General features: G+C 45.0%; 1 protein-coding gene across 1 annotated transcript in view; it reads left to right on the top strand.

Moving 5' to 3' along the window:
* Positions 1–20,181, top strand: part of LOC129079875 (cytosolic carboxypeptidase 4-like) — a 127,413-nt gene extending 107,232 nt beyond the window's left edge. The window contains exon 2 of the mRNA XM_054585121.1: positions 19,908–20,181. Within this exon, the coding sequence (XP_054441096.1) occupies positions 19,908–20,112 (205 nt within the window). The 3' untranslated portion in view covers positions 20,113–20,181. The remainder of the gene's footprint in view (positions 1–19,907) is intronic.
* The last annotated feature ends 1,561 nt before the right edge of the window (positions 20,182–21,742 follow it).

Here is a 21,742-nt window from a genome sequence, read left to right as displayed (position 1 = left end):
CAGAACTTGGTGCCTAGTCTGAAAATCCTGAGAGGCGCCCTCCACAGGATGATGATTTAGACCTTGTAGGCCTGATATATAGGTAGAAACCGGACACAGAAAAGAAGGTGCTACCAAACCTGGCCTTCATTTGATTCCAGACAAATTCTTCTAGTAATAACAACAGCAGTAATAAACAACAACCATCTCTCCTATGCCAGCTGTTATAAACATTGGTGAGGATTGCTGTGTACAAGTGCTTTTGCACACCTTGTCTCAGTTGGCCAGTCTAAGCACAGTCATGTCTTGAGTCCTTCCCAGCTTTAGAGCATATGAAATCAATTCCTGGATGTTCCCAGGTTTCTCATGAAGGAGAGAGCAGCATCCTTTTTTGATTTGACCGTCTCTGGCTGCCTACCTGGGCTTGTGCCCCGAATACCTGGACCACAGGCCGTCCACTGCCCACAGTTCCTGCTTTGATGCAATGGCTGCAAAGCGACATCCTCTCCCTTCTGCTGCATCCCCTCACTCCTGTTCAGACCACGGCGCTTGAGAGACCTCCCTAGTCTAACACACACATAGCTTTGATTTTCGAGAGATTCATGTTTATAATTGAACAGCGTGACCTTAAATTGTTTTAAGATCATCTAACCAGAAAGGCAGGGAAAGGAAATCGATTTATAGTCACTTCTGTCCTGAGCTTTTTTATTGTCTAAGTGCACTTCTGTCGCTTGTCTTATTTTTCATCCTCAGTTTACAAGGAAGACATCTGAGGCTTAAAGAATTTAAGTCACATGTTGAAGGTCAAATTGGGAGTGAGGGGCAGATCCGGCATTGCAGCTTTTCCATTACCTCTTTCTGCCTCAGGAACGGCATTTAAAAGAGAGCCCATAGCCTGCATCTAACTGTGCTGAGAAAAATAAAGCATATCTGCCTGAAAGAGAAAACAAAAACTGATGAAAACCTGGTTTCCTGGTGGCATTTATGTGAACATGCTTGTGTGGAAACACGAGGGTGGATGTTGTACACATGTTCGCATGAGCAGAAATTTTCTTGGGAGCCTTGGGACTTAGTTGAGATTTATTTCAAATGCATATATGGAAAGCAAAAATAGAGGAGGTAAAAAAAAAAAACAACCCAGCTGATGAGTAAGCACATGGGGGAAACCATGAGGAATAAAGATGCATTGTGATCATGGCCCGATCCAGGCGGGGTCAGCCAGCAGGCTGGCGTAGTGTCTACTCCAGGGAGCACATCAGATGTGCCGAGATCACTGCTTCGTCAAAGATGGAATCAGATTGGATCTTCTGATTCAGCGAGTTGGCTGAGGGAAGTGAAATTGGAAGTTTGCAAACAAAGTTGTTTTTTTTTTAATCTCAAGTGAAATCTAAAATATGGAGGGTTTTTTTGGCTTTGTTTTGTTGTGTTTTTAGAGAGACTGCCTCAGTTTGGAACCTAGCAGCTGATTGGCTAGGTGCACACCTAGCAGTCCATGTGGTGTTTTGATGTTGAAACCATTCCATTAAATGGAACTAAGTTCCTTGACTGTGTTAACCAGGGAACCAGGTTAAGAAATCAAGGCAAGGAAAGTCATTGTCATCCTGCCCTTTTTTTTCTTTTTTTTTTTTTTTAATGACCTATGAGTAGGGATTGGGGACAGAGAATAACATGTCTCCAGTTCCCATGGTTCCTAGAGACAACCTCTTATCAGATATAGGGCGCGTGCCTCAGACGTCAGGTGTAACCCCAACCTGACAACTGTCCTGACCAGCACTGGAACATTGCACATTCATGTAATAAGCCTGCATAGGCTCCTTGGCTGGGCAGACCAGTGGTATTATTAAATCTCCGTAGGCAGAACAGACAGGCCCCCCCACACTTCTTCTGTCCTTCCCACATGCTTCTCGGGGGGAGACTGCCATGTCTGTGGCCTGAGTCCTTCAGGACCCCTATTCTTGTCCTTCCTCACTGTTGTCCGGAACTCGAGGTCTCCGACTGCCTCAGCCCCCTTTTCCAGTGCTTGGGTTCTTTGGTCCATCTGGGCAGTCATGTGGCCTTGACCTTCTTGTTCTTCATGATAGCACCCAGCTCTGAGCTTCTTCCATGCCTGTGATCCTAGCCTCCAGATTTCATTCCCCCATTTGAGCTCTAGAGCCCCCTGCTTGTGCCAAGAGGGAGTTTGAGCTGTTCTCTTTCTGTGGAGAAGGACTTTCTTTTTCCATGGAAAAAATGATTGATCGGTCAGGTTGTTTATTTGAGTGATTTCCACCTGATATGTTTAGTTTTGAAGTACCTCTACAGTTATTGAGTACTTTGGTTCATATTTTTCATATCTCATACCCCCCCAAGATACTCATATCCCCATCTCCTCATTCAGATGGGAATATAGTATAAGTGATATTGAAATAGATTTCTCGTATTTATATTGGCCAGATCTAGAACCCAAAGAGCAGATTCCAAACTGCCATGCAGTCCAAAACAGACCTGACGCTCTGCCAAGGTAGCCGCAATGGCTAGGCAGCCGGGCAGAGCAGCTGCTTGTCTGAATCCCATGCAGCAGCTAGAAATTCCCACCAAGTCCCCTTCTTTTGTCTGCTCAATAGATTTTATAAAGTCAAAGAGGGCAGTGTGCCCATCTCACATTTTTTCAGGTGGCAAAAACAGACAGAAACTGATGGAGTGACTTGACTAAAACAGCTCAGTTAGAGAACCAAAATAGAAGCCCTGCATCCTGAATCGTAGGGCCACACCCATCCCCAGCCCAGGCTTCCTGCATTCATGAATTCCTGTACTGGCATCTGCCACTAATGGATGGGAAGCCTGTTCACTGTTATTGCATAGAAGGCATTAAAATGCACAGAAGTGCTTCCTATGCTCGTTGCAAATTCATAACCACATGATCAGCAAGGCTTGTTTATTTAATTTTCAGTACTCACTCTGCAGTTGACAAGGCAGACCTTGCTCTATAAATGCAACCGATGCAAAGGTACGCATTTCCAAACATGACAATGTTACACATCTCATCTCATGTCCCCCCACCTCCCGTCAGACTTCAGCCGCAGTGTCTACCACATGGTCCGTTCCCTAATTAGGAAGGGGTCTGGTGTTTGTCTTTCTGACGGTACTTTGTAAGCTCCAATTTGCTGGCAAACCCTAGGTCTCCACAGGTGCGACCAGAAGGGAAAAAGCATTTTGCACTGGGTTTTTTTTTTTTATTCAAACATAATTTTTTTCGTCTCTGCAGGAGTAATTAATTTGCCCTGTTTAAAATGACAAAGAAAACCCTTTTCTTTTGCTTTTCATTCTGAGAGCTTGGCGGATGCTGTGTGGGAGCCAAGGCGTGTGGGTCTTTCCTATTTCCCTGCTGAGCCAGATGAGTTGATTTATGAACAAAATTCTCATAATATCTATAAAGGGGTTAGTAATCTGTTGGTGAGTGCCAGAAGAGATTCATAAAGAGAATACAAATTTTAAGAATCTACTTTTGTTCAGGGCTTTTAAAGATGTTTGAAAAAGCTCCGCTCCACAGTTTTAATAATGTCTCATTTTTGGCCTCCGGCAAAAATAAAAACACAAGGGTCTTCATGATCTCATAAAGTCATAGTTTTAGTAGAAGGAAAAGTGAACTCGGAAGTAAGACCTGGGTTCATGATTTGGCTCTGTCTCCTATGATGCATGTGAATCATTTGCCTCTTTTGTCATCAGTTTCTCATTTCTGCAGTGGAAGCAGGACATTTCCCACCCACCTGGCAGAGATGTGGTGAAAGTCAAGGCAGACAAGACTGTGGAAGTGCTTTGTGAATTGTAGAGCCAGTATTTCTGTATCCATCATTTCCTATACAGTAATGTAGCATGGCTTCATCGAGAGCCACAGTTTTGCCAGTTTTTCTGCAGGGCATGGTAATAGTCCCAGGAGTTCCTTAGATAAGAGGAGAAAGCTAATTGAAATTTTTTTAGACATCAGGGTTGTTTGCAAAATCATAGTGATTTGTCCCTCAACTTCAATTTCCTTATGTGCCAAAACAAGTAAAATACCGGCCCTAGGACTGTTATGACATTCTTGTATATGTTAATGCTTTGGGGCCAATTCCCAACACACAGTAAGTACTAAATTTACAGTTGTTTCTTCTCCCCTCACAGTTTGTTTGGTGTGGTTTGCTCCTGGTCTGAGGGAAGCCCCTGGGGCTTGGTGAGGTGGGCTGGGGGTCGCTGCAGACGCCCTTGTTAGAGGAGGAGCCGGACACGCCAGTGGCTGGTTTAGGGACCGATCCCCCTGGATCAGGAAAACCCCCATATGTGGGGGTAAGACCCTAAGGAAGAAAAGGAACAGGCCATCGCTGACCTGGCCTTAGCCTTTAGAGCAGATGTTTCCCAGTGTTTTTCTAAGTGCAGCTCGCACTGTAAAGGACGTTGATGAAGTGGACCAGTGTGTGTGTGCACACGCAATCAAAGACAAAATGTGGCGGAACAGTCCCTGCTTTTCCTGTTGACCATGCATGCTACTTCCTGATCCGTTCGTCCTGTGACCTTTAAAAGTAAGCTTTTAGGACTAATGAAGGGGTAGCCATCCCGCAGTGTGGGAGACTGCTCCAGAGGCCCCGCAGGCATGACCGGCAAGACCAGAACTGCATTAGTCCCTTCCTGAGAAGCCCCCGGCTGGCCAGTGACAGGCCAACTGTTACTGTTTTGCAAATCAGAAATCTAGGGGGCATAGCGAGGATTGTGTATTTAGGAGATAAAAAATACAAAAACAGGGGAAAAAAGGTACTTTTTTCTTTCCTGGACTTTCTCTTAATGACCCTCACAAAAAAGTCCCATAATTTCCTTCAGCCTCAATGCTAAGAATCCTTTACTGGCAGTGAATGCATAAAAATCAACCTCGCCCACACCCCGCACAGGGCGCCCACTTCATCAGGACCTGCCTTGGCCGCGGTGAGGAAGATAAGTTGTCACAAACGCTCCTGCTGCTTGGGCCCAGCCCAGAGCCACGTCCCGTCTCTGTATCCAGAGTGTGGTCGACAGATGGGCCAGCTTCCCTCAGACACACGGCGTGTTCTTTGTCACCACTGAATTGGCCTTTAAAATTTTTTTAAAATAGAAGTTTCAATAGGAGGCTGGGGAGTGAGTTTGTGGCTGGGATGAGCACTGAGCCTTGTGGCTTTGCTTTTCGGGTGTGCCGAGCTGCTGCGGTTCCAGTCCGCTTGTTTTATTAATGCGTATTGGCCTGGAGCGACTGCCGTGCAGTTCAGGATGCAATGTTAGCACAGCGCTGACATACAGATTTGTTTTCTATGAGAAAGAAATTAACGATCGCATAGAATATTGAGCCCCTGGCTTTCCTTAACTTCTGGTTTCTGTGTTCAAAGGCTGGATTAAAGGTAGAGATTAGAAAGGGACTCCGGGGGAGGGGGTACCACCAAGCGCGGGGTGGAGATGAGGGAGACCTGGGCCGGAGAAGCAAGGCCAAGATGCCATTTAACCTCCGCAGGGGAGCTGACTTCCTCCTCTTCACTGTCTTCACCATCAGCCAGCTCATCCAGACCGACGGGCAACTGGTAGAGAAAGAAATAGTGGTCCCTGGACTCCGGAAGCATCCTAGCAGCTTTGTCAGATAGCAGGCAGGGTTTTATTTCCCGTAAATACTGGGGGCCCCCTTGAGAGTGTGCCCAGCATCAGTTTGACCCAGGCCAGTGGTCAGAGGAAGAGGCTGAGAGGGAGAACATTTAGATTCCGTGTTGGGGGAGCTTGCATCTTGGATTCAAGTCACAACCCAGCAGGTGAGGACAGCAGGAGAGGCAGGGGCTCAAGCACGGGTAAGGCCCCATGGGGGACAGGTAGAAAGATCACATCCCAGTAAGCCGGTCTGTGATTCCAGGCAGGACTACAGGCCTCACAGGAACCAGCGGGTGTTAGGACCAGGGGTACCCAGGAGCCAGAAGCGATGCTGCTGTGGGCTCCACCACCATGGTAGGTCAGGTGCACTCCTCCTGGACCCTCCCTCCTTAGGGGACATGGGCCCCTTTGGCAATCGTTGCCACTGGTTCTGGGTCAGGTACAGAGAGGCTACGTCTGTAGCTGTCCAGCCAGCATCTGCTGCCGTGTATGAGAATGAGTCTCTGCGCCTCTGGTTCCTCATTTCTGAAGGTGGTGAAAGGCCTGAAGGAGCGGAGGCCTGCCAAGCCGGCAGCGCGGGGCTGGGACAACCGTACCACGAGGAATAGGGATGCAGTCCTTGTTGTCATTGTTAATATCTACTTCCCAGCCCTGGGCTAGGAGCAGGCATTCAGAGACAGTCTGCCCGCTTATCTCACTCACTGGCATGAGGAGATCCCCCCAGGTCAGTATGAGGTAAGGCATATGGATCAGTTATCAAACCCCAAACTTCTGTCTGCGCACATCTGGGGGTGCCCATGACCACTCCCGCTGCTTCTCTCTGTGCCTTTGTTGGCCAGACCAGTATCTGCCCCGGGCTGAGCTAGACATCTGACTTCACAGGCCCCTTGGGACCACTCCTCCAGTTGTGAAAACGCAGCTCTGGAGACATCCGGCCGCCCACCCCAGGTGGCCTTGGGCGGGGGTGGGGGAGAACTTGCCTCCTGAGTGTGCAGTGCCCACTGTAACTTTGGCCCCAGAGAAGGTGTCGCCTGCGGCTTGGCCTGAGGCCAGGTGCTCCTATCTTCTGGGTAAGACGTTTCCTCTTCTGCCTTCTTCTTGGCCTCCTGCTAATTTCACTGATGCACCAAAGCATCCATTTTTAGTCTGGCCAAATCAATTGCAAATGGTACTGGTTGTAATTACCCGAGGAACTCCTGAAAACTAATTAGTATGCAGTCCCCACAATAAATTACCCCTTTCCTTTGGCTCCCTGTCTCAGCGTGCTCTCCTCTGAGGAGGCAGTGCAAGAGGGCAGCGCGGCTCGCCAGGGACAGCTGTGAAGCTGCGGTTCGTGTGGCTCGGCTCCGTGTTTTTGGGTGTTTGTGAGAGGTGGCCCTGGGGCTGGTGAGCGGACTCCTGGTGGCGCCCCATCACCTTTGGCCACTTGGGGGGACGTTACAGGATGTCTGTGGGATTCTATTCGGTCTTTCCTCCACAGGGAGGAACTTCTGTGTACTTGGCAGAAATCTAGGGGCCAGCCATGGAAAGCAGACGGAAGACGTTCGGGGAATTTAAAGGGGAAGGAGGGAGACAGATTCTCCTGGGCCGGGCAGCAGTCAGAGCCTCCCCCAACGAGGGGGCCCATCGGAGGAGAGACTCAAAGGCCAGCTTTTGTAGCCCCCCCACCTCCATTCTACACACCTTTCCCAGGTGACCTGCCAGTAGCTCTAGTCATAGCACGTTCAAGCATAGGAAATTGCCCATAGGGGATGTCTCTTGGCCTGGAAAAAATGGCCGTTTAATACAGTTCACCCAGTGCCACCATCTGGCTCCCACGGCTGTGTTGGCACCCTATGATGACAGGCTTTTTTTGAGGGGGACTTGCTGTGCTTTGTGTCTGATTGATTTTCCAGAATTAAATAAGCCTGAGTGGGGTTCCCAACCCTCACCCCCGACCTGGACTGTTTGATAGATAACAGTGGCGAACAGCCGACTCACGCCGTTGAAATGCAGCGTCCAAATAGGAGAACCACGCGTGTCCCTGCCCACATTTAGCGCCTCCCTGTATTATCAGTTGAACTGTATCCTTTCTGCTCAGTACTCAGTGTCCCCCAGTATGGAATTGTCACCAACACCTCAGTGCCCATCCTGATGCCACAAATTACTAGCTGGATGACCTTGGACAAATCACCTAAGTTTTCCACTTTTCTTTATATGAAAACTAGGCACATTAATAACACTGAACTCATTGGATCCGTGCAAGACCCGCCTTCAGGGCCAGGTTGTTCTTTGTCCCCTGGGCTGCTCTACAGATGAAGGGCAACTCTCCGGAACCGTTTTCTCCCTGTCCTCAGTCTGAGAGGAGGGCGAGGCCTTTTTTATATACCCCCTTCTTTAAAAAAATTCCCTGTGAAAGTATAACTACACTTTTCTTACACTTACATGAGAAAATCTTAAGTAGATTTTTTTCAGTTTGAGGGACAATTGACAGGGATATAAATTCCAGAATGAATTTAGTCAAGTTGGTTTGTAGTTAATAATTTTTGCTTCATTTTGTGAGAAAATATTGGTATTGCACTAATTTTTTAAATAGCATGCATAATTATACCCTCATTAATGATGTCAAATATTATTACTTAATACATTGCTCCAATTACATTTTTTAAATTAAACAGCTAATCTCCAACAAGTTAAATTTAAATAATTACATCTAATGATAATGGGATAGAGTGCTCCAGCATCTCCTTATGAACACAAAATAATGACCTATACAGGCAAGTCTGGTTTCCTTTCCTTGGCCCCTCAGCTTCTGCCCTCCCCCAACTTCCTGTCCCACCCTTGACCACATGCAGATTCTGCTCCCCCTCCTCTGAAAGACTCAAGACATGTGCTGTCCACACTGCCCTCTCCCTTGACGCCAGGGTTTTGCATTTACTCTTCATCCTGGGGCGTTGTTTCCGCACTCTTTGCCTTTGATGGAGTCATTTACCCCTCCCCTGAGCTCCCATATGCACCACCTGCTCCTGATGTAACTGATCCTGGGCCGGCTCGCCCCCACTTCCCTTCCCCACCTCGCTCCCCCATTTCACTCCCTGGTCTCCTCCATTCCCTTCCCCAGATCGATTGCCCACAGCCCATACCAGGTGGACGAAAGGCTTGCATCCCCCCTTTTCCTTCTAAATTAATGAACAGATAAATGAACAAAAGGTAATCCCATAGACAGTCAATACATATTTCTGAATGAATCAGTGGGTTCAATGAATTTGTAATTTTAAGCGCTTTAGTGAGTATGGGATTTATACAGTCTTGGTAAATGGAAAATTAAAGCAGAAATAGAACGGTTACATTTTAAAATCAAAAGTTACCAACCAAGTATGAAGCAATGCCATTGAGTTAAGTGAGGTAATTCACTTAAAGTACCTAGCAAATGCCTCTGGGAAAGCTTTCAGATGCAGTAGCTAACATTGTATTGTGATCGCAGTAGTTACTCATTAATTAGTAAATGGAAAAACTGACTAATGTTTTATGCAAACAGATGATGCTAACACATCTACTTAGCAATGCTATTTTCATGTACATTAAAAAAGCTTTTGAAAGACATAATAATTAAAAACATAATTTATATAACTTGTAAGTTAACTTTACTTACAGATAACCTTCCCTTCGTTAGAATTCTTATAGTACAGGATCAGGGTTTGATAAATGATACTTGCTTGCTATTGCCTTTGGTCAAATTATGTGATGTGTTCTACATCACATTAAATTTTATTATCATACAATATATCGCATAATGTGTTTTATTATGATGCTTCTAACAAATTTTCAGGGCCCCTCCTGGGCAGTGATTTACTTTTTCACACCTGGCACCGACTCCCCCTGGCCCGGTCCTGCCATGGTAGCCGCGGTCTCTTCGGTCCTGCCATGGCCCGTCGTGATCCGCAAGGCTGTCTTCTGTTGAGTTAATATTTTCATATTTAGCAGAAAACATAACTGTCACTGAAAATTATAACTTGTCTTCATTCATTCAAGCTTTGCCCAGGTAACTGCTCAAATCAAAATACTTTCTTGAAGGTCATTAGTCATCTTTATGGTGCAATTGATTATATCAATTAATACCCTATTAATTAAGTTCCTTTAGAATTGAATGTGGGATAAATTAAAATGGGCATCTTTGGAGGCAGTATGACCTCCTTTTGAAGGCATAGCCAACTTTCTCTCACATACTTCGTGCAGAGACTTGATTTCTCAGTAGCCTGCTGGCCTCACCTGGGACTCTATTCTGAGCACCTCATATCTCTTCAGATGCCATGTATTGATTATTTATCTCCTTGGCGAAGAGGACTGCAAGTCTCTATATCATACCGTATCTGAGAAACATACCTACTTCATTCTTTGTCTCTTTATCCAGTGATTTCTCCCAATGACATTTCATGTAACTTTATTGTCAGGAAAAATGTGTGTGATCGCAGTGATAACCTGTAGAGATCCATAAATGTGTTAGCTTTTCACCAAAATAGAATATGACATCTACAGAATGGTGGTTTTTACCCCAGACCCTGTGGTAGGTAGTAGGTGTTGTGAAACCAAGAGATGTCTGGTTTTCCTCCTACAAGTGAGATGAGAATTCATTGCTCTGTAAACTGCTTGAAATCCCTGGGTGTTTCTGAAGGCAAGGAGATTTGATTTTGTTCTTACAACAAAAAGGCCTGTGTAAAGAATTCTTTTAGTCTGTAACAATAGCAACAAAAAATCCTTTTATCTGAAACCTGAGAGCCTGATGGAAACACAGAATTTGAGAGACAGCGCCCAAGATAACAAAAAAGAGTCTTTAAATAGCAGTGCTGATTTGTGTTTTCTCACAGGCTCTTCAGCTTCTACCGCATCCTGCAAATTTCAGTCTTCTCTCCTTTTCTGCCTGTTTCATCTTTACTGTAAATGTCTTCTAGTATTGATACTTCCTTCATTTCTAGGACAGAGAACACAAATACCTGCCTATGCAAGGGAACTAGAATCTCACGTACAAACACTGATTAACTTAAAGTTTTAACAAATGATCTAAAGAAACAGCCCATTCTAGCACTTCAACGGCTGCAGTTTCAACATTAAAAGTATGAATTTTCCTAAACACCTCACCTCTTCAGTTTCCACATGTGGCTGCCAGAAGTCAGGAGACACGTAGGGTTGTTAGCAGCCTGGACACAGAGCCTATTTTTCTCGTGTTAAGAAAGGGAGTTTTCTGTTGTTCCTTAATGGGTATTGCTTGGGAGCATTTTCTGTAAGGCAAGAGCCAACCTGAGGGTTTCATGTTAATCTGAGCTGTAAGGGAAAGCACAGTGAATAAGTACACTCAAATGAAATGAGTCATCGTTTCTAGCCTGCATAACTGTGGATGCATTTCCAAAGGGAATAACATCTGGGCTTGACCCTTAAGACATCAGGGGGTTTAAATTACCAGTGGCCAGAAGGAGAGCGTTGCAGGTAGAGTCAGCGGTAGTCAACTCAGAGGAACACCAAAGCCCCCAGCGTGTTTGAGTGGAGGTGAGAGACCAAGCTAACCTTCATGGAGGGATTATGTAGGAGAACGAAGTTAGAAAATTTGGATGAAGAAATAACTAGAGATCGGATTGTGGAAGCTCCCTTCCTGCCTCCCCCGCGGGTTATGTATGTAGTGTCAAGTGTCTAAGATACAAGAGATAGGAACTAAAATTCTGTTAAATTAAAGGGTGGGGAAGACAACCGAGATATGCTGAGAGGTGACAAAGTGGTCACTGTGAAGGGTTCACTTATGTGTGTGTAACATAATGATACTAAGTAATTTTCACTTAAACTGTTAATTAATATAAAGGTTCTGCTTAATACAAGTAATTTATAAAAACAAATAGAAATGGTAAGATACATCAATGGAAAGAGAGCTATGCCTGCCTTTCTGTCTATCTACCTAGGTTCCTCAAGTTTTCCATCATTGGAACCGTCTCAGCTTCAAAGACAAACGCCTTCTGTAAGAGTCACGCAGCTTAAAGCCAGCTCGCTGACATGCAGGGTCACGCGCCCCCGGGGCTTTTGCTCGGTGACCACCTGTTACTCCAGACTTGCTTAAGCACCTCCCCCTGGCCTGGGGCCCACTGTGTCTCATGGGGTTTGCGTTCCTTACATGCACAGGCAGCCTGAGTCCAGTGTGGAGCAGAGGTGGCTGTGGAGGTGGAAACAGCACCTGAGTCACAGCTGTACCAGCCCTTGGCCCATGTCCCGTGCTCCCCCTGCCTGCCTCCCTCCCCACACTGTGCTCCTCCTCTTTGCCATGAGACCACTGGCTCCCATTCCCATGGACTTTTATTCTGTATGTGTAGCTCCACACTCCCACACCTAATGGAGTCACTCGTTCATGTATTTCTGTGTTTTTTGAGGGGGAAAGGGAGTGGTGAGAATGACGTTGGACTTTTTCTAGGCATCATGACTGAGTCCATGACTTGATTTTGGCTGAATTAATATCCATCCCAGGCAAGGTAGATTTTTATGCATCAATATGTGTTAATGGAATTAAGGGGAACAGGACCCCTTGGTGTATGCACCTTTGAGATACCGGGCCAATTATCTAAATACCCAGTCTCTTTTCCCAACTGTAAAATAGGAATGATAATATCACCCCATAAATTTGTCTGTCCATATTTTAAATGAAAGAAGAGCAAATGCCAAGCTCCTTGCACACAGTGGGTGATTAGCAATGTTGATTCTTTCCCTTTACCAAAAGTGCCTAGTACTTTTCTCTCTCTATAGGAAATGCTCCATTACTAGACTAAACAAAAGAGAAAGGGAAGGGGGGTAATAAATTAAGTTATTCCTTTTAAAAGCGTTGAATTGGTGATGGTGTGAAGATCTTGGCAACCAGGGAACCGAAACTGGGCTGGTGGTTCTGGGAGCCGGTGGTGAGGCGGTCGCAGTGGGCGTGGTCTGATGGCTGCAAGGCTTTGAGAATCTCTGCTTTGTTTGGTAGGCTGCTGGGCCCAACATTCAAAGGGCTCTGCTCCTGAAGAAGTGAGTAGAGGGTCCAGGAGGAATAGCATTGTGTGAATAGCTCATCCCACACACTCCCTTGGGAGGCAGCCGCTCGGACTACACAGGTGCTGTTCTCCTGTACAAAAGCCGAGATGTGGTGAGGTGCATTTCTTTGGGACAAGGCCCAAGGAGGCGCTCAGCTATTTCAGGGGGGAGACGGGTGAGAGGTGGGCCAGGAAGAGCTCGCTGGGTGTGTGTGAGTGTCTAGCATTTTAAGTGTTCTCTTGCTTCGCAGTGGGGGCTGTCTCTTGAGGCCTGACATTCACCTGAGTCTTGAGCATTACCCTGGCATATAAAGAGAAAACAGGTGAAAAAAAAGAACCCGTAAAGCTTCATTTTAACCAGCATCAACATCATGGTGTGCCACCGGCTGGTTTTATTCACCCTGTTAGCTGCAGAATTATTTTGCACTACAGAAAGCTGTCTTTCCCCAACCAAGAAAGCAAGCAAAACAAAAAAAGCAGAACTAATTAAGAGCGTCATATCTCAATAAATATGCAAATGAAAAATCAAAACAAAGAAATTCTATTTATCACATCATAAAGTTGCAAATTGCTGTTCTGGCCAGCATGGAGGAGGAATTGCAAGGGATAGAGACTTCCTAATGGCTTTCCTTAGAGACAGAAAGGTGCGTTGATTGGTTTCTACTTGAGGGCGAGGATGGTGAACTGGCCAGGATTAAAACGTTTTCAAGCCTCGTCTCCAAATGCTTTGAGGAGGAAAGGGAGATCCATGTTTGTTGGAGTTAATGTGTCCTGTTTGCTGCCGTGAAATCTGTTTCCTTCATGTTCTCTCTAGCTAGTAGCGTGCCTCCTCTCCAGATGAAACTTGAGAGGGAAACTCCTGTTCCTCACTCAGACTTTGCAGCCAGGATTCAGAACCTCAGTTGCTTGCCTGACTCATAAGTTTACGTTTTGTTTCTGGTTTACAGTTTTCCCTCTGCCCGTGGGATTCCCCAGCATCACCCGGAGTGAGTTTCAAATATGTGTCTACAGGATATCAAAGCAGTCGGATAAAAAGGAGGAAACGAAATCCATTTTCAGTGTTTTCTCCATACACTTCCCACATTTGGGTATTAAGGGCCACCCTATCGTTGGAAGCAGAGTTTGATTTCTGCATAATATTTTCATTTATATCGAAGTTGTGTATGGTGATTTCTTATCAAATTCATCATTTTTGAAAAATAAGAGAGAGAGGGAGACCAAGAGGAAGAATAGCAGACACCCCGATACTGTTGAAGTCACTCTCACTCTGCCTTACCACAGGCATGTCGTCCTGAGGGAGCTGAGTCCATCAGCTGCGAGAGCAACTCCCAGTGACGCTGGCCGTTTTGTTTCAGAAACTTGAGCCTCTTCTCTGCGTCCTGCCCTGAGAAGAAGGTTCTCCCTGGACACAGGGCTGTGCCTGCTGTTCTGGAATCCTGGGCTTGCATCAGGGCAGACTCTGTCCCAGGATGGGATTACCTGGCAGGAGCCAACAGCTGATAAGATGGGCCCAGGATAGGACCTGTTAGATATTCCTCGCTGCCCTGGGCGTGAGGGCAGGGCAGCTAACAGTGGTATGGCGAGGAGAGGTCAGCACACGTAGAACTGCTTATTACCATGGGCAGCAGTGTTACGCAAAAGCAAGTAACATGTCAGATTGAGTGTTCAGAGACATCACTTGAACAAAGGGAAGGAGAGAAGCTTGCTACTGTTCTCGGAAGATTTTAAAAGAGGTGGGATGATGCCTTTGCCTTCAGGATGGGAAGGATTGGCTGGAGTGTGAAGGGCAACTTCATTGCATTTTGCTAGACTTGAATGATGTTGTTCAAAGAAAATAAGATAATGCACTGAGTGGTAGCAGGATCTATGGCAACCCTGACCCTCACCAGGGACACTGCTACCAGGAGTTTATTTATTTATTTTTGTATCCATCCCTTCTTCCCCTCCTCCTTTTTAGTAGTTTCTATCCTAATTCTTACTGGTTAAATGGGGTTTTGGCTTCTGAAATTTTTAATCACTTCTAACTCATTTAAGCTATAAAAATGTACTTATCTTTTATCTTTTGCCTCCTAGTAGATGCCAACTAAACAGTTGATCACTAAATAATTGAATGAATGAATGAATGAATGGGGATAGGCAGAATACAAAAAAAAAAAAAAGAAAGAAAAAAAAAAGAAAAAGTGTATCCTGAGTCTTCCTTGCTTGGTGATAGAGTATTTATGGTTGCTACTCTTCTATGCTAATAAATGGCTGCAGATCTTGATTTGGTCTCTGCTTCTGTCCATCCACCCCTGAGGACGATCCATCTGAGTCAGTGGTGTGTGTTGTGGAAGGCCAGCTGTGCTGGCTCGTCCCGCAGCCCTGCTGGGCTGAGGGGACACATTGTGCCCAGGAGTCCACTTCTTACCCCGCTCACTTCCCCCAGCGCTCCTGTGGTGGAGTTGCTTTTGTACTTTTGTCAAAAATCAGTTGGTTTTTCTTGTGTGGATATATTTTGGGTTCTCCATTTTGTTCCCCGTTTTGTTCTCTGTTTTGTTCTCTTGATTGACATGTCTGTCCCTGGGCCAGAGCCATGCAGTCTTGTTTTTCATAGCCATATAATCAGCCTTGAAGTTGAGTAGAGTGGCCTCTCCCACTTTTTTTCCTGTTTTCAAAATTATTTCAGCTATGTTTCCTTCCTTCACCTTCCTGTATAAATTTTAGGGTAATCTTTGGATCCACAAAAATCATTTTTGAAATTTAGCTAGGAATTGTGTGAAATCTGCACATCAGCTTTACAATGTTGTGGCTTCTAGGGGTGTTTCTCTATTTATTTAAATTTTGATTTTTATCATCAGCTTTTTATATTTTTTAGTGTACACGTATGGTATATGTTTTGTTCTATTAACACCTAAGTATTCCATTTTTATTTAATGACTCTGAATGCTTAGCGATTTTAACATGGTCGTTGTTACAAGTACAATTGATTTTTTATGTTAATCTTTAACCTGTGACCTCATTGACCTCATTTGTAATTCTAGGAGTTATTTTTTATTTAACTTTTTATTGTTGCTCTTGCACATTCTCAAATAGAGTTAGTTTTATTTTTTGCTTTCTTATCTGTATGCTTTTAGTATTTTCTTTCTGTCTTGCTATGCTGGCTACAACTCCCAGTACTATGTTGAATAATAGCAATAGTGAGAGAAGACATTTTTGACTTGTTCCTGATCATAAGGGGGGAAAAAAGCATTCAGTCTTTACCATTAAATACAATATTAGCTGTAGGTGTTTTCAAATGTTCTTTATCAGGCAGATCTAACTCCCTTCTATTATTATTTTTTCTGAGAGCTTTTATTACTAATGGGTGTCAAATTTTTTCAAGTCTACATTCTGCATAACTGTATTCGATTACATTAATCTAATGGATTGGTTTGACTGATGTGTGAATATGGGACAAGTCTTGTATCCCTGAATTAACTCCACTTGGTCAGAGTGCATAATTGTTTTTACATAATGGTGAATTCAATTTGCTAATAGTTTGTGAAGGATGTTGCATTTGTATTCATGAGGGGTATTGATCTGTAGTTTATTTTTACAGTCTTTGCCTGGTTTTAGGATTAGGGTGATACTAGAGTCATAAAATGAATGGAAAGCATTCTGTCGTTTATTTTCTGGAGGACAGTGTATAGAATGGGTGCTATTCTTCTCTAATCCTGCTGTGGGATTCTCCAGGGAGCGTCTCTGGGCCTGGACATCTTTTTGGAGAGTTTTAAATTATGAATTCAGTTTCCTTAGACGTTATGGGGCTATTTAAATGACCTCTTTCAAATTGAGTGAATTATGGTAGCTTTTGCTTTTTGAGGAATTGGTCCATACCATCTAAGTTGTCAAATTTATGTGTAAAGAGTGTTTCGTGGTACCCCCTAACTTTTCTGATACCTGCAGGGTCTGTAGTAATAGTACCTGTGTTATTCCTGGTAGCAGTAATCAGTGCCTGCCTTTTTTGCTTTGACAGTCTTGTCAGAGGTTGGTCAGTTTAGTAGATCTTTTTGTTTCATTGAATTTCTCTATTGTTTTTCTGTTTTAATTACATTAGTTTTTGCTCTTGTCTTTATTAGCTCCTTTCTTTTACTTGTTTTGTAATTGCTCTCTCTTATCTCTTTTCTCGAGGGTAGTATCTGATATTTTAAATTTTTAGACTTTCCTAAGGTAAGCATTTACTGCTACAAATGTCCCTCTTACTACATGGCTGTCTCACAAATTTTGATGTTATATTTTCATTTCCATGCATTTCCATTGTGTGTGTGTGTGTGTGTGTGTGTGTGTGTGTGTTTAACTCTCCCATGAGATGCCCTCTTTGACCTCCTGAATTATTTAGAAGTGTTTTTTATTTCCTTTCCAAGTGCTTGGACATTTTCTTTTTATCTCTTTGTTTTTGATTTTTAGCTTGATTCCACTGTGGTCAAAGAAAGTGAATGGGAAGGATCGGCTGGAATGCACTGCACAGTTTCACTTCTAAATTTGTTGAGGTTCATTTCTGACTCAGTATGGTCTGTCTTGGTGTATTTTCCATGTATAGTGGCTACGATGTCACTAGCTGATAGGAGTGGTTCAGCTTCATTATAATGTTATGAGACCTCAGTCGTACATGTATTTTGTCATTGACCAGTGCGTTGTTATGTGGTGCATGGGTGCGTGGCTCTGTATAAACATAGGAATATACATATATGTATATATAATAATAGTAATATGTACACATATACACATGCATGTATGAACATACACATATAATATCTACATAACAAATGTGTATAATACATAATTTTATAATATATATATTGCTTATTCTATATGTTATATTTCATATTTATATTATACATTACATTTATTTATCACCTTAATGATAAAGGTAAACATATTTGATTAAAATCTCCAAAATGCACTAACATGACAATTATGGTTTAATTCATATATAAATCCTTTGAAAATGATACCAAAAATGTAATTCCTCACGGGAGGGTACAAAATATAGATTGCTCTATGTACATGCCTGTTATACATTCAGTTTGGCAACTGTTTCTTGTAGATCTGCTCTGTTCTGAGCACATTCTGGGTGTTCTGTAAGATAATGGCGTGTGTGAACCAGATGGGAGTATGGGCATTATTCACTATATTGCTAGAAACATTAATAAGGATCAAAACAAATGAAGGGAGTATGTGAATATTAACATTTAGAGGAAGAAAATTCCAGTAAGACACAAAGGTATCCAAACAGTCTGTTGGTGGAAATTAAGATGAGCTTTGAAAACAATGTGCCTCATTTTGGTGGATGTTCAAGAGCTGGAAGATCATGTTAGATAGAAGAAAAGGTTACATGAGTAAAGGCTTAGAAGAAACGTAGACTGTTGCATTGGAACGATCACAACAGGAACAGCCTGACAATGTGACTGTAATGGGGCAGGTTCAAGTCCACGAGTGACTGGTGCCAAGTCCGCCGTGCGGGGCGGAGGAGGGAGGCAGGACCTACTGGGGAAGACCGACCTTTTGTTTGCTCCTGGGCTCCTGCCAGCCGCACCCCTTAGGGACGCTCCACCCTGCGATGCTCCCATCACTGCACAGGCCATGGACAGTCTCTGCCAGCTCCCGCATCTGGAAGTGCTATAAGGAGAATTATGGCTTAGAGACATGGGTAGCGGTGCCAGGGGGGATGGTTTTGCCGCCGTCATTGCAGTAACCCAGGTGGAAGCGGCACAGCAGTGTGTGTCCTCCTCCAACACTGTATCTTACCGTCTTCAATATTGGCAGCAGAACAACAGAGATACAATTTGCCAGGTGCCTGTATTTCAGGCAACACTCTACTCAGTAGCATCCTGTGTTTTCCTGTTGAGTTTTCCCAACTCCTGAGGGGCTATGACTGCCTCTCTAGGGGGTGCGGGGGCACTTCCAACATCCCATAGCCAGGACTTGAGCTCAGGACCTTGACATTGCACAGCCCTGTCAGCTCTGTGCCTAGTGTGGTGACGGTGAAGCCACAGGCACTCAGTGTCCTTGCTGACTTCAGAGCTTGAGTGGTGGCTGAGGCAGCTCTTGCTTCTCTTTACTCAGTTTATCACACACAAGGCAGCCTGGACAGTATGATGACGTAACGCCCTGGTGCTGTGGAAACAGGATGCACATCGCTTCCCCTTCTCCATTCAGGCAGGGACCCACCAGACCTTCTATTTAGAGTCCCGGGGCCTGGAGAGCATAGGAGCAGCTCCCATCCGTCAGTAGACAGTGAAGAAACTGGCCCTGATTCACGTTCCGAGCTAACACGTAACCACGCTGCTGATTACCCATTTTCATTGTTTATGGCGAGGCAGGTGGATGAACAACTCCGTCTGATTTATGAAGTGCTTGCCTTCTGTAAATCACAGACTAGGAACCCAGCATGCTGCTAATCCTGATTGGTTAAGTCCTAAGTAAGAAGTGATTAGAAGGTCTTCAGGAAAGGTAACTCATGCAAATGAGGGAGAGACACCATTCTTTGCAAGGAAAGTTGCCTTGTTCAAAATATATAGTCAAGCTTTGTTGTCTGATCCTCTGGCCCATCAGATCTCTTGCTGGGCATTCCCCACTCTTCCTCCTCTTGTGAATAAGCTGAAGGGAGCAGGAGAGATGGGTGGGGGAGCACAAACATAGCAGAGAAAGCTCTTCTCCTGCTTGCTCGCTCGTTTAATCAACCTGGATTAATTTTCTAAATTCCAATAAACCATTCATCACGATGAAGGAAAGGTATGCCATAGGCTCCTCATGCTGTGAGCTTGGGAGACATGAGGGATTTTGAGTGCTGCCTGCCCAAATTCCAGTCCTGCCGTCCCCTGGGAGTGGGTGACGCAGTAATGGCAGGCCTGCATGGGGGCCACCTCTGGTCACTTGCTGTGAGCCTGAAAGGACCCTGAAGATCTGCCCACATCTCCTGACTGCAGACCTCCTGATTGGACTTAGACGTGCAGACTCTGCTGGCAAAGGAAGAAGGAAGCCCCGGTCGATTTCATGTGATTTCCTTCCTCTGTCGACGGTAGTGGTCGAGAACAGGGCACTGTGCATGCCACGCAGTTAAAGGGGCCGAGACTCTTGAATTTCATACTCAGAGAAGATGAGCCCTCTCTCCTTTCTAACTTCCTTTAACTGTTCCTTCCTGTGGGTAACTTTTCATTTCCTCTTCCTCTCTCCATGTCCCTTTTCTGTGTTCCCTCCCCTCTGTATGTGTCCTACATGTTTCCTCCCTTCCTTCTTCTCCTTTCTTTCTTGTCCATGTATCACGGGGACCCACAGCAGACGCAGGAGCAGCAGCATCGCCTCAGAACTGGACGATGAGCCCCCGTGCATGGAGGAGATCGATTATGGTACAGACAGCAGCTCAGACCAGGAGGGGAGCGTCTCTGAGCTGGACCAGCAGATGCGCGAGTGGGCCTCCCACAAGGACGAGGGAGAGGAAGAGGAGGAGGGCCCAGGACAGGGAAGAAGAGCCGCCTTGTAGCCCCGAGGTTCATGACAGGTTCCATGCCTGCAACCATTGGACTAGCAGCAGTGTTGTTTCTTCCCCATCAGACATGTATACAGTGTTGATGCAGGAAGCCAGCCCATGTGAGATTTTTCTCAGCAACTCTGTGTCCAGATTTTGTTCTGTTCTCTCTAAGCGTGGAGGCTGGTTACTTTGTAATTGTATTCTCTTCAATGCATAGTTCACAGAACAAAACTTCGTCATAATTTAGACCCAACACCTAGGAACAAGACATGGGTACTGTGATGTGCAGTTATTATTGCTATGGATAGTACCTTCTTTTTCCCACTCTTTTCCAAATTTCTTTGCTGCAGTTCAGCAATCCCACGTCCGTCCTTTGTATTAAGGCACTCAGATTTCCGGAGCATACATAAGAGGTTTAAGGGAAATAACACAGTTCAGATCCAAGCTGACAGCATCCCTCAGCTCATCCCACAGGCGTTATTTCCACTCTCACATGGAAGATAAGATAGCGTAATGCTTCTGTTGTTTTCACTGATTTGTAAAGTCAAGAAGATAATATTATTAAAAATGTAAATCCTGGGAGGGACAGAAATAATGCTAATTCATGGTTACCACTTTGCACCTTGGCTCAAATTAGTTCGTGGTATTATCTTTTAGTCATCTAACATTTCTGGGAGAAAGTGACCAGCACGAGAAAATGTCTATTTGGCGTGGTCAGCAGAAGCCTGAAACATGGACTATTTATTAATCCATCTATGTGACAAATAAATATTATGCCCCTGCCACGTGTCATGCATTTTACTAAACTCTGCCGCTGCAGAGAGAAAAGACCTACTTTGTGCCCTCAAGTTGCTCACAGTTCAGTGGGAGAGAGACACACACACACAAAAACACTTTGTTCCAATACAGCAGCACCTTCCATTGTGGAGCTGAACAGGATACCACAGGGTCACCTGCTGCAATGGAGGAGAAGTCTCCCAAGAAAAGATGATAAGTTAGGTGATGCTTGAAGGATGCATAAGAGTTTCCTGGTTAAAAACAAAACAAAACAAAACAAAAATGCAAAAACATGCTAGGAATTGGAAGGAATTTGTGCAAATGCCCTGTGATAGGGTTGGCGCTGGGAATAAAGTGTTCAGTGTGACTGGTTTAAAAGGTGTGACTGCAAGAGGGGAGAGGAGGAGCGTGACGGGCGTTGAAGTGGAGAAGACGGATGTCGACCTGCTCTAGCACGTTGGATGTGCCTCGATGAGAAGGCTGAGCCTGGTTCTGACTGTGCCAGCGGGACAGGCCGTCCAGTTGAGGAGTGCCCAGGCCCGGGGTCCGGAGACCTGTGTCCGTGTGAGTGCCGGTGCCTGTGACCGACGGGTGCCTTGCTGCACGGGCTGCTCAGTAGTCAGGATTGTCCTTCCCGGGTGTGGCATTACCCAAGCTGAAGAGCAGCAGGTTCGTGCTGACTTGAGAGATGCTGAGGGTAGTTTGAGGTCATGTTGCGTGTTGGGGGTCAACCAGATGCCTAGATGGAGAGGACCCCCTGAACCAGAGTGACATCAGGAAGAGAAGTAGAAAAAGGAAAGACGTATCGAGTGAGCTGGGGACCTGGCCACTGAGCCCAGGTCCCAGTCAACTGAGAAGGCATTTC

This window comes from Pteronotus mesoamericanus, unplaced genomic scaffold (genome assembly GCF_021234165.1).
Source record: "Pteronotus mesoamericanus isolate MK-2021 breed Mesoamerican mustached bat unplaced genomic scaffold, CSHL_Meso_final contig_1203, whole genome shotgun sequence".
Classification (NCBI taxonomy): domain Eukaryota; kingdom Metazoa; phylum Chordata; class Mammalia; order Chiroptera; family Mormoopidae; genus Pteronotus; species Pteronotus mesoamericanus.
The sequence above is the reverse complement of the archived record's forward strand: the minus strand, read 5'-3'. Positions and strand labels throughout refer to the sequence as shown.